The 13,417-nt window shown below is 31.8% G+C and overlaps 1 protein-coding gene across 1 annotated transcript in view; it reads left to right on the top strand.

The window, feature by feature from the left end:
• Window positions 1-6,423, top strand: part of LOC106708215 (E3 ubiquitin-protein ligase SH3RF1) — a 31,839-nt gene extending 25,416 nt beyond the window's left edge. The window contains exons 9-15 of the mRNA XM_045683469.1: window positions 40-230; window positions 1,108-1,286; window positions 1,767-1,842; window positions 2,322-2,389; window positions 2,725-2,903; window positions 5,667-5,771; window positions 6,191-6,423. Coding sequence (XP_045539425.1) covers window positions 40-230; window positions 1,108-1,286; window positions 1,767-1,842; window positions 2,322-2,389; window positions 2,725-2,903; window positions 5,667-5,771; window positions 6,191-6,368 — 976 coding nt within the window. The 3' untranslated portion in view covers window positions 6,369-6,423. The remainder of the gene's footprint in view (window positions 1-39; window positions 231-1,107; window positions 1,287-1,766; window positions 1,843-2,321; window positions 2,390-2,724; window positions 2,904-5,666; window positions 5,772-6,190) is intronic.
• Window positions 6,424-13,417: the final 6,994 nt, after the last annotated feature.

Genomic DNA, 13,417 nt, shown 5'->3' with positions numbered 1-13,417 from the left:
TTCTAGTTAAAAAAAATATATAAATTGTACCTTTTTTAGACATTCTGCTGAAATCCTAGCGACCAGTCTTTTAGATCATGCACCAGAAAGGGAGAGAAAACGCACAGAAAGAGAAGGTGAGAGAAGACGTCGTCGTTCTAGAAGTAACGAGCGCCCTCTACCTGCAGCTTACATCGCCATGTATCCATACAAACCGCAGAAGTCTGACGAATTGGAACTAAAGAAAGGAGGTGAGAAAATAAATCTATATTAATTTTTTTTTTGAAGTGGATTGATAATAATTTGGTTGGATGTTAAATATTAAAAATTATGAAGGTCCGAGAACAAAAGATTTTTTTTTATATCTTAGGGTAGTAAACGAGAGCCTTAATTCGCCGAAATAGCGATTTGCAATTTTAATTTTCAATCTTCCGTTCCGATTACAGTCTTTAGACTTTTGGTTGTCTATAGAAGTTGTTTTTTTTTATTATTTTTAACGTAACAGCGAGTAAATACAAACATCCCTTAGTTTTGATTTGCTATGAGCGATCAACACTAAGGTATTATTTAAGTCAGGGATTCCCAAAGTGGACCCCAGGGGGTCGATATCGAATTTAAAGCATTGCTAATTCTCACTCTGTCTTCTTCTATTGACTTAAGTCGGAATAAATAATAATAATAACAATAATTGATCTTAAAAGTAGATAATTTGGGCATGTGGGGGGGGGTCTGTGGTAACGGTTAATTTTGGAAAAGGGGGGTCACTTGTCCAAAATAGTTTGGGGGATCCCGGATCTAAGTTATCTATACTAATATTTTAAAGATGAAAGATTTCTTTATTTTCATTGAATAGACTTCGAAAGTTCTGAACCGATTTAAAAAAAATCACTATTGGAAATCTACACTATACTATTCCTAGATGATATAGGCTAGATTTATTCCTAATTTGTTTTTTAAATCTGTATTTCTGATTGTGTATATTTCAGTGAGAAGAAATTCAATGATATGTGTGATGTCAACTCGCACTTGGCCAGCATTGACTATGTCCTAGTCACCCCTAACTTGGGGTAGACTCCGAGTACCTCAGTGGGGTTGTATATTGAGCTGATGATGATGATGATATTTCAGGATTGTATACTGTTACGGAGCGTTGTCGTGATGGTTGGTACAAGGGTTACTCTGAGAGTACACAGCGCTGTGGTGTGTTCCCTGGCAACTATGTAGCACCTGCTGCAGCTGCGCACGCGCCGCTCATACAACATCATGCTGCGACTGCGCATCTCCAGACACGACCTAAACATGATAAGGTGATCTTAAATAATGTTTATTAACTAAACTTATCTTTCAAAGCAACAATTAAGAAGGTTAATGTGACAATCCCCTGTCATCCATCCATTCAGCCTCGTAATGCCCACTGCTGGGCATAGGCCCAAAGATTGCTACGATGATTGGTCCTGTGCAATCCACATCCAGGATAGTCCCACAACCTTGACCAGATCATCGGTCCATCTTGCAGGAAGCTTGTCCACCTTGAAGAATTGTAAACCTTAAGTCAAATGGGGCCGCAAAGTACTGAAATCCCCTATGCTTCATATCAATTCATCCATCCATACATTTGTAACAGCTGTAGAATCTGTGACTAAAATTTCTTTTGACAAATGGTTCGTTTTATAAAGTTGACAAGATATGCGTACAATAGTTTTTTTCTGCGTCTTTTTTACGATTAATGATATGAGTTTCTTAATAAAGAAAACTTAGTTTAACTTAGTTTTTTTTTTTTTTTTCAGGCGGTCGTTCAAGTGAATCCTAAAACAACACAAGCACCACCAGACGCACCCCCGAGGGCTGCCAGTCCCACACCTGGTAAATACAATACTAAGTTATTTATATATGCAAAATTAAAAAAAAAAAAATAGCCTATATTTTTCCTGCATACATAAGCTACCTTTCAGTCAAAGTTCCGTCAAAATTGGTCCAGCCGTTTTGAAGATTATCCGGAAATTACTTACAGACAGAAATTTTAAAAAATATTTTTTCATTTTATCGAAGTTAAATCAATTAGGTTTTTGAAATATGTTTTTTTTTATCTATATATATAAAAGAAAGTCGTGTTAGTTACACTATTTATAACTCAAGATAGGTCGAACTGATTTAGCTGAAAATTGATGGGGAGGTAGCTTAGAACTAGGAGACGGACATAGGAACTTTTTTTATTTTGTGTGCATTTTTTTTATTCCGCTCGGACGGAGTCGCGGGTAAAAGCTAGTATTATATAAAAACACTTAAATTTTATTAATTGTATAGATAAATATGTTTTAATTATTTTTCCTCCATATTAACAGTCCAACCTCTGACATACCCATGGAGTGCGCAAGCGACACAACCGCAAGCTGCAACTAAAATAGACAAGGTAAATAAAAAAACAATAATCTTACTAATATAAATGCGAATGTTTAGATGGATGGATGTATGGATGTTTTAAGGTATCTTCGGAATGATTCAACGGCTCTTAATGAAATTTGACAGATGTAGAACATAGTCTGAAAGAAGGCATAGGCTACTAAGTTTTTTTTTAATTCCGCGCGGACGGAGTCACGGGCGACAGCTAGTATATCGATTCATATCAGATATTTCAATTGATTATGGATCTTTTTAAACAAAATTACTTGAAATGGTTTTAAAAAATAACATTCTTGTAGAAATAAATGAATTATCTGCGATATATTTTGGGTATATTTTTTTTAGCCTAAAGAGAAGACGAAATCGGAAAAAATCTCAATATCTACTGGCGTCAGTCTGATGAAAAGGTTGGCTGCAATGAAGAAATGTAAATCACCTCCTCCAGTGGGGTACAGTATGGATAACCCCGTGTTCGAGGACGGCCCCGGACCTTCTCTGGCCGCCCCTCACCCTGTACACGTCAGGTAAGGGTACTTACAGGGTATTGAATTAAATTGTTTTGTCGATTTGTTTGTTGTTTTGCTGTGATTTTAATTTTTAGATGTCTAAATTGTATGTATAAGTAAAATCCATCCAATCCATCTTAGAAATTTTAAATATTATGCAGTTATCGCACAATGTACAGTCAGGGCCCTTCGCGGTGTTCCACTTACAGAAATGCTTTATTCCTTGCAACGAAAGATATTTTGTTTCTTTACAGATAATCAATAAAATAGCAGTGAGTTGTAATAATAAAAACAATTATCGTGTTTTTCTAAGTCCAAAACCTATGTATTAAACATATTGTCATCCCTGACATTATCTTCGACATAACAGAGATAACAATATGTTTAAAACGGGGTTTGTGGTCTCAGAAACCCACGTTTAGTCGTCTAACTCTGAAAAATTACGATCTATTGGTTATTGTTTCCATGTCATCGTCTCAATGCTTACGTTGAAATGACTGTTACTTTTAAAGTTGAATACCACCAGATTCCTTGATAGTACAATATTTTACAAATTTAATATTTAAATGTAGTTTTTGATAGAAATTGCATTAAATAATAATCCAGCAAAACTGCAACAAATTACAATTTCCGTGAAATTCTACTGTTGTAATACTCTTATTAGTTGCAACAGTGGAAATCCACAGTTTGACTAATTTTTGTGAAATGTATTACTAAATGTTGGTTATCACATTCACGAAACATTGCATTGTGTGTGCATTTTTTATGTAACATTGTTTTCTATTGAAAGAGTTGCAATAATCCTTACGAACTGCTTATAAAAAAGTTCATTTAGCTATAGAAAGGAAAAAGATTAGTTTATTTGTGCCAAATAAACTCAAAAACTACTGGGTCTATTACAAAATTAGTTTCATTATTACATGCATATATTATCCCTTAGTAACATTGGCTATTTAATATTTAAAAAAGAAACTTAAATCTTGAGTTATTTTCAATTTAATAATTGATTTAATAAATTTTTTTAATTAATTTCATGTAAAGATTATTGTAACTGTGACGTAATAATGAAAGGACTATCACCTGTCGACTACATTGCATTTTGTGTCACCACTAAATGGTAACAACTAGAGTTAGTAAATCACCTAGGAATATCATTACCTTGGGGTGTTTTGGTTAGTTACATTTTCTAGTAATAGATCCCCCTATAGTTTGCACATAGACATATTAGTATTGTTTTAAAGTATACCTTTTTTCATACATTAATATCATTGCGTCAATTAAGTCCATTGTCCGCTCTGAATTTTTATGTTGTCATAATTCTATGTGCAGCATTTTAGTTTAAATTTGTATGTAAATCTACATCGCGCGTACTTTTCTTCTATTATTTTATATAAAGTCCTATTTATAAATTTAAATTTCCTTATAAAGACTGTCTTAAATCATTTCTTTGAACTCTGCTACATAAAAAAGATAATTTCGAAGAATACTTTTCAACCTAATATGTCGCTGATATGTTTTATGAAATGGCTACTTAATGGCACATCTAAAACTTATTCCGAAATGAAAACACATTCAAGGATCTTTATTATTTTTTACCTTCCCATTTTCTCCTCTCGTAAATCATAAGTGGATTTTCTTTTAAGTGGCATATTTATGCCATTCAAAAAGAGTTGTCTTTGGGACAACTGTTTAGTGACATATTGGTGGGAACAGGTCGGGTTCGTGCCCCTCTCAACTCCTGCGCACGCTGCCGGGGGGTGGGGGAGGGGGCGGGGGCGGGGGGGAGCGCGCGCGCCTCAAGGAGAGGGCGGCAATGCTCGCGCTGCACGACCACAGAATGCACAGGTTGAACACGCACTATAGTAGGGCAACTGCAGTAGGACATTTTCACATCGAACCTAATAGAGGGTTAAGGTGTAATTAAATATATAAAAAGAAAATTAAACACAATTTTAATTATTATACTCAGTGTCAAAAATAAGAAGTACACAATAAAAATTGAATATTTTTAAATTTGGAACTTATCCTTTTATCGAGAAAGTTATGTTACTTATTTTGTCGTTTATTTTTTATGTTTGTATGTTTATTAATCTTTGTTTACTTAAAGTTTTAGAAAGAAAAGAGGTTATGTTAGTGAAAAAATTATTTCTAGTCTTGATAAGACTGTGACTTTACATTTTTCATTTCCCTAAGATATTTTCTATAAGTTCGATGTGAAAGTTATCTGCATGCTGTAAATTAATAAAACAACTTGAGACTGCATGATTAAAAAATGAAATAAACCTGTAAATTAAAAATTAATTTAACATTTTCATTAAAAAAAATTAACTATTGTATTATTGTACGCAAATAACAGTATTAAGGCTTTATTAACCATCTGCTTAGTACTAATCAAGCACGAAGTATGTCGTGTGACGTCATTGTAATTGTTTTTTTTGTTTTCTTGAATATACCTAACGCACTAATCATTTCATATTTCTGTAAAAAGAAACATAAAAAACGGTAAGATCAGTTTTATTATTTATTTTAATAAATCAAATCTCAGTAATATTATTTTGTGACCAATCACTAAGAGATAAATTAGAATTTCTCAGTAATTCTGCATAAAGGATACCTAAATTTCTACTGAAATGACTCTTGAGTTTGGCAGTCAAATAGTCTTGGTTTTTTTATGATGATAGAATTTTTTTAACACATCCAATGCCAATGACTCGCCTTGTGAGTTTACTTACCCGAAATAATCTTGGCATGGAAAGTGTTAAAGTATGTATGTATGTATAGAGCGAGCAACGAAGGTCCATGGCAGAGTCAGCATCGCAAGTCGCAGTCATTAGATGTGACAGTCGCTCGCCGTGACAGGCATCACGCGCAGCCTGTCAAAGAAAGGTAACAATGTCATCATTATTAGTGATGAAAAAAAATTGAGAGGTGTGTTGGGACACCCGGATGGAACGAAGTTCCTTTCTATTAATTAGTGAAGGAACCAATGTTTATTCTATGAATAAAAAACTTTAGTCTTCACAAGAAGTACATTTTATTTCTATGAATTTTCGTTATATATTGTCACTTCGTTGCCATGGTGAACTAGCGCTCATTCGTCGTTAACATACTTACTATAGCAATAAGTGTCGTGACAACTTTTCGTAAGAATTTTTTCCGTCTAGCCCCCTTTCACAACGCGCGATAAGGAACTTCGTTCCAAAAAAATTAAATTACCAAAGATTTTATTTTATGCAAAATAGAAATTTTAAAAGTGTACTCTTTAATTTTGACGTTGAGTGTAGATTATTCGTAACTTGATACAGATTCCGCTGCATAGCTCCTTACCCACCGAACTCTGAGTACGAATTAGAGTTGAAAGTGGACGATATCGTGGTGGTGTCTCGTAAGCGCGGTGACGGCTGGTACAAGGGTACGTTGCAGCGCACAGGACGTACGGGACTCTTCCCCGCATCCTTCGTACAGAGTTGCCCTCACGAATGACAACGTACACCTCACAGATATTATGATACGTTGTATTGATAGGAAAAAATTCAATGTTATCTTCAAAAATTACAGAAAATAATTATTTCCTATATATATATCTATATGTCTGTCTAACTGTTGGTTTCTAAGACCAGAATCTCTGTATAAAACATAGAAAAATGGTATATAGTCGTTCCAATTCTTCTGTTGGTTGACAATCAATTTCGCCAAATAAAACTCCAAAGTTTGGTTAATTCGTTCCACTATTCCATTTGATTTAGGGTGATACGTGTTGCGTGTTTTATATATCCGCATTATCTTAGACTTCTTGTATGAACATGGCAGATTATTTGACAAAACATTATGTTTTAAATGGAGAGAAACTTACGTTATTCGGAATACGTCATTATAACTGTATTAAATAGTACTTTTTTTTTCTTAAATGATATGCTGCGTAAAATGTACGTTTGCAATTCATTGTCAACATTTGAAAACTGTTTACTAATCTTTTACATACATATTTTTTTGATGAAATCTTGATTTTCGTTCCGTTTTAAAGAGATTTTTAGCAAAAAATGGCAGTAATTTTTTTTACTATATAGATAATTTTGTCGATTATTTTTTTAAATAACAAATGCAATTTACATCACAATATGTTTATGTATAAGGTAAATAAATGGTATTTTGTGACTTAGCTTAGCAGCTAACTGATGAACTTAAAAATAATTAATATGGATACGTCATTTAATAAGAGAAATTTTTGTAATATTTAAAAAAAAATATGTTAAATATAGCGATAAATAATTAATCTATTAAGTCGATAGTAAAATTACAATTTTATTATCTTTTTAGACCAGTGTTGCCATTTTCGTGTACAAAAATATTAAATAAATTTCAATTGAAATTTATAATTTAGATAATAAAAATTATATGTTGAATGTAGTTTTCAAAAATCTTTCTATTAATATTCTTTTTGTAAAAAAAAAAATATTTAACGGTAATTTTTGTGTAATTACCATATTTAACTGAGGGCCAAATACATGTCCAGTGTGGAAAGTGAATGTATTTTTATAGGGGGTAGTAGTAAAAAATAAAAAGTATCTTCCACAAGACACTTTTTATTACTCGTATATTTAAAGCAATTTTATTTTGGGTCAAAAAATACTCAGGACTCTAAAATCTCATTATTAAATTAATAAAATTGTAAATTTTTTACTGATAATCCCGGATATATTAAACATTGAACTTGATAAAATTAGGGTGTCCATAGTTTATCATTTTTCTGGGGCTATATAAAATCAGATAGCAATAAAATAGCAACTATAAAGGTCATATTTTTTATCAAAACTCGAACAATGAAAGCAACTGCCTTATTACATACCTGGAATGGCTGAATTAGATGTATAGTTTTAATAGGAATTTTTATTCATACCATTTGATAAATACTACTAGAGGTTGCTTAGACAAATATATTTGTCTTTATCTTTCTTATTACAATTATTAGACGTGAGAAAGAGATGGTATGTTTTATATTCGAAAAGATTATAATTAGTTTTTAAATTATTAGAAAAAATATTTCAATGTTGGCAACACCTCTAGTAGTACTAGCTCCGTTTTTTACTAGGATTAGGATATATTTTTAAACAATTTTTAGATATTCATGTGTAACTTATTGTAGGCGAATGGGTTTTTTTTCGTATACCCCCCTTTTTTTTAGTATTTTTACGATACTTTTTAGGATCACTACGCTTATTACGTTTAATTATTTTATATTTAACGACACTGCCATATTAATCTTTCGTCGGTAACTTTTAGTAGGTTAGTAACATTTTGACAGGTTTCCTTTTCAAAAAAATTTTTCAAACTCGAACGTCTGTTTTAGATTAATTTAGAACAAATTTTAATCAGTTAGATGTATTTTCAAGTTGTATTTTTTACCCAGTATATTTTGAAAAAGCGGAATTTTTAAATTGAAATTAAAAAAAAAAACTGAATTAAAGACTGTGTGGTTAGTTTGTGTTTTTTGGTATTTTATTTAAAATTTACTATACTTAATTTTAACCTTATTTTAAATAATTAGCGCTATGTAAAATATATAATTTTCTATTTATGTATAATGTTATTTTTAAATTTAACTTATTCATTGATATTACTGGCTGGCACAAGAAATTAAAAAAAATGATCTGTTCTAATTTTAAAAATGAGTTTCTATTTTTTATTAACTGGGTCAGCTATAAAAAATGTAGCCACAATGTACAGACTAAAAATAAAAAAAAACCGCTCAAGGATATTTCAAAAACATTTTGTAAATTATTAATTAAGTGTAAAAATATGTCTTCTGTTAGATAAGTTAATCTTTTTGTACTATTTATTGTTTTTTTTAGAGATTTTTTTACCTAATGAAAAGGTTTAAAAAGAACTGATTTGTTTGGTATTTATTAATATTTGGTCCTATTTTTAAAATTAGCTTTCGCGTTATTGTGCTTATGCTTTTATCTTTTCCAACTACATCTTTTGTTTAAATGTGTGAAAGTTTTTGATGGAAAATATTTTTTAAACTTTTTTTTTTACACCTTTTGGTTTTTATTCTTGTAAAAAACTGCGTTTTTTATACATATAGTATTTTGAAATGCATGACGATATTTTCTGTGGGTAGTTGCAGAATTATTATTGTAGGGTAGTTGGATTTTATATGAAATAGCGTTGAGTTTTGTTCGTATTTGTTTGTATGAAATTTTCACAGTTATTTCTAAGGGAAACCATATCGAAGAGTTGATAGATATCTTTGAAGAGAAATAAACAATTCTTAAATTCAAGTTTTTTATTTTTTTCCCTTTTCATAATGTCGGAAAGTTTGCGAATTCATTTCTTCTTTTGTACTAGAGAAGATTTTTGTATGAGAAATGAAACAAACTTTTTACTCCCAGAAAGATAACATTAGGAAAAAAAAATTGACTGAAACCTACTTCTATTGTCAAAAAGGAGTTCAGCCCAAGGCATGTTTTCTTAGTAAATTAAATAATCTGCCATCTCGCGGCAGAAACCCAACCTATAGTTAAACTTTAGCTTTTCGTCACCTGATGGCGTTACTGTACTAGTGCACACAAAAATAATATTGTGTTCCTTTTCTATCCCTTTGAAAATGACAGAGCTAAATATATTTTATAGTAGTATTTCTGCAAGGAAACATTGCACGCGGAGAGATAATATATAAGAGGGCGTTAGTATTACATCTCTTATTTCCTTTCCCGGTGCAACAACCTTTTTTACCTAGATCAATAATAAATTTACCTATAAAGAGTAGAAACTGCACACCGTTTATAAAATTTAATCTCTATGTAAGGCCTTCTGGAACAAAATAGGTTGCTCCCACACAATTGCAACTTTAAAATGCCCCTTTCGTTTTTGGCATCTATTCCAAGCTCAATTTTCCTCCCACGCCATTTTACAGGACAAATGTATACCTAGAATTGGATTACTCGCCCACTTGCATTCAGAATATAATCACTGTCTGCCATTTATGGGAACATTAATTTATCGAATTGTTTAAAAGATGTATTACGATAAGATAAATTAGATCTTTCTCATCACAATGTGTTTGATGCCCACTTTAAAATTCAGACAATAGGTGCCCAAACAATGATTAAAAACAGCAATTTTTCCAAAGAACGACAATTCTTACTCTACTTATTCTAATAATAAGATAAACGCGGGAAAATGGATTTAGAACAGAGTATAAATAACTTTTTATAAAGTAAAATACAAATAAATTAACTATCAGGTCTTGTTTGGTAAAGTTAATCTGTTGATATTAATTAGAGATAATTTCAGATGTACCAAGAAATAATAAGTAAAAAGATTTAGAGATGAAGAGGCGAGTAACTAGATTTCAAAAGAACTAAATTACTCCCATAAATCGTGGATATAAACTGCTAATAATAAATTCTTTCGCTTATAAATTTAATAGAACCTGTTGGTAATCTTTAAATGATCGTAGGCGGCCATTTTGTTTATCTATTGTTCAGTCCTAGACCTAGACTTTCACTAGCCAATTGTGCGACGTAATTATTTGACACCGAAAGTTGTGATTGCTTTCGAACAAAACAAGCGTGGGTTGAAATCGTACAAAAAATATTTTAAAAACTCCGGTATCATGTGTAGGTGTTTTCTGGAATTTTAACAATTTTTTTAAATAGAATGTCATCAGAATTTCTTTCATTTGTCGTTAAGAAGTCCTTGTTATTGAGAAAGTGTTTTTGTGGTTTCTCCCAAAAGTCATGTACACCAAATTTATAGTACGACTGCCCACAACAAAAGTAAATTGAAGTCTTCGCCTACGCAAGTTAAAGGTCACGAGATGACTTATGGCAGCCACAATTCTTTAGTATTAAAATGGTTTTCTATTCCAGAAAATTCTATTTTTAGAAAAAGAAAAAACGTTACCGTTTGTTTGCATCGAATAGGCTCCGAAATTACTGAATTAATTTTAAAAATTCTTTACCTGTTGAGAAGCTACACCATTCTCGGGTGACATAGGCTATATTTATTTTAAAAGGGCAACTGCTAATCTTACTAATATAAATGCAAATGTTTAGACGGATGGATGGATGGATGTTTGTTTGAAGGTATCTTCAGAACGGCTCAACGAAACTTGATGAAATTTGGCACATATGAAGAATATAGTCTGGAAGAATACTTAGGCTACTTAATAAGTTTTTTTTTTAATTCCGCCCGGACGGTGTCGCGGGCATTAGCTACTATTTCAATAAAACAAATACAGAGAGCATGTTCTTTTTTGAAGCTTATTAATATATGTAATTTCAAAATTTGTAAATGGAATTTTTAATTTCATAACATTTTAATGAAATAATGGAATACGAAATATTTTTTTTAAAATTTATTATTGCATTGGATATCACGAAATATGTATTAAGTTGTAATGTTGCTACATGTTTCCGGTTAAATTAAAAATTCTAAGTAATACTTAGACTTTAAAAATTACATAATTATCTTATGTGATAAACAAACTTCACACACGTTAAATTACGTAATTAAAAAAAACGCCAAACTTGAAATACTTGTTAATTTAACAGGTCGGTAACCGTGTGTTCCGTTTAGGCGTCTTATGTATCTTAATTCCTTATAAATTTGCAATTAAAAACACTTACGGTTTAATTTAAAGTTATATTTTATCGTATTGAGTTAACCCCTTTATGAAGGTATATTTTGTCAGTGTTGTCACTTACAATGCAAAATGACATTTCGAAGACCGACTCTCGATTAGCCGTCCAACTTATATAGAACATTCCATCTACAGGTTATTTATCTATTGTTGTCACTAAGGGAGTCCGTAATTATAAATTTATTATCTGTTAGCACCATAAAACGACTCGTGAGTGAGGCACTAAACCTGTTTATTTCTTTTTAAATATACGATTTGAAAAACTAAATTATTTGTTGTTTTTTGCGGGAATAAATTTCCGTTATACAGTGTTACCGTTGAACATTTTGAATGTCCGCCATCTTGTACAAGCGGAGCGTGTTGTTGACATCAGGTGCGGATGCGGTCACGTGACACGTGCAAAACACACGTGAATACAACAATACTGGGTAATATGTTTGTGCTGTTTAATACAAAACGTGAGAATACCTCGAGTTTCCATTGCAGAAACAATACAAAAATACTACTGTACTACTATACTCATGAAACATTGGCATTTTTAATACATTTGGAAGGTGAGTGTTGTTGTTCTCCGTTTAAAAAAAGTTAATTATAATAATCTTTAGAATATTCGATCTCATCGATCAAATATTGTTTTCGGCTGGAGTTGGAGTGACCAGAAAAGAGTTTCCTCTCCACTTTTCCCTCTCATACTAAACTTTGGTAAGTATTTTTTTTAATAATCCAAGATAATGTTGACAAGGAATCCTATCTTTAATTTTAATCAGCTTAGAGACAGCTTGTTTATCTCCGCGAGGCATTAACGTCATACTCGGACCGAATGACTTGGTACTGACGCAAACAAATTATTACAATTGAATGCGTTCGCATTAAACGATACAAAAGGATTGGTTTGATAGTACAGTCATGCACAAAAGTATATTTGATATGTCTATTTTCAATTTTCAAATGGTAGGTATTAAAATATGTTCAGATACAGTCAAGTGGAAAAGTTTATTCTGGCTCAGTGCGGATTAGTTCAGTGATTGTCAAACTTATTTCTTTCACCGCCCCTTTGAAAATCAATTATATTTCAGAGCCCCCTGAATTTTTATTCAGCCCTAAAACTTAAAAACCACAATTTCATTACATTAATTAATTTCATTGCCCAACATTTTTTGGATCTCTTATCGCCCCCTCCTAGGTTTCAAACGCCTCCAAGGGGGCGTTATCGCCCACTTTGAGAAACACTGGATTAGTTGAATTCTCACACTTCTTTGAAGATACGTGTTGGTTGTACGTAAGTTTTGAAATTCGTAAATCATGGCTTGTGAAAAACATAATTTTCATTCAATATTTAAGTGAAATGATATCTTTAGATCATAAGGACTAAATGACCTAGAATGGCTAGCGGAAACATCGATCCAACCTCAGGTCGGTAAAACAGTTGCATCGGGATCACTAAACAGTATGTCGCCACTGTCGTTGCACCTGTATGAAACATCGCGTATCTCTTTCATTTGCAAAGGAACAGAAATGACAACATGAATATAACCAAATTTAGATACGAGTTTTTATCGATTATTTTTTTATGTTAAACACCTCTGCCCATTTAGGTTGTGTTTAAACATTTTTCTAAATATTCCTTAAATTATTCAACTAAGTTTCAATTATGAATCTCGGTACGCACCAAATCATTTACATCGGTAAACAAGTTTTCATGTTTGTTTTCATGTAATTTAATGTACGTTTTCATGTATTCTACTTTTATTATGTAATTGCTTTATTGAACTCAATACACGAACGACCAAAACAGAAATGATAATTTTTTTAATAAGAGAAGGGTGCAAACGAGCAGCGAGAACACCAAGGTATTCATCGACGCCAATGGACATCTGCAAAACCA

The sequence above is a fragment of the Papilio machaon genome, chromosome 22 (assembly GCF_912999745.1).
Source record: "Papilio machaon chromosome 22, ilPapMach1.1, whole genome shotgun sequence".
NCBI classification, from domain to species: Eukaryota; Metazoa; Arthropoda; class Insecta; order Lepidoptera; family Papilionidae; genus Papilio; species Papilio machaon.
This window is presented reverse-complemented; position numbering and strand designations above follow the sequence as displayed.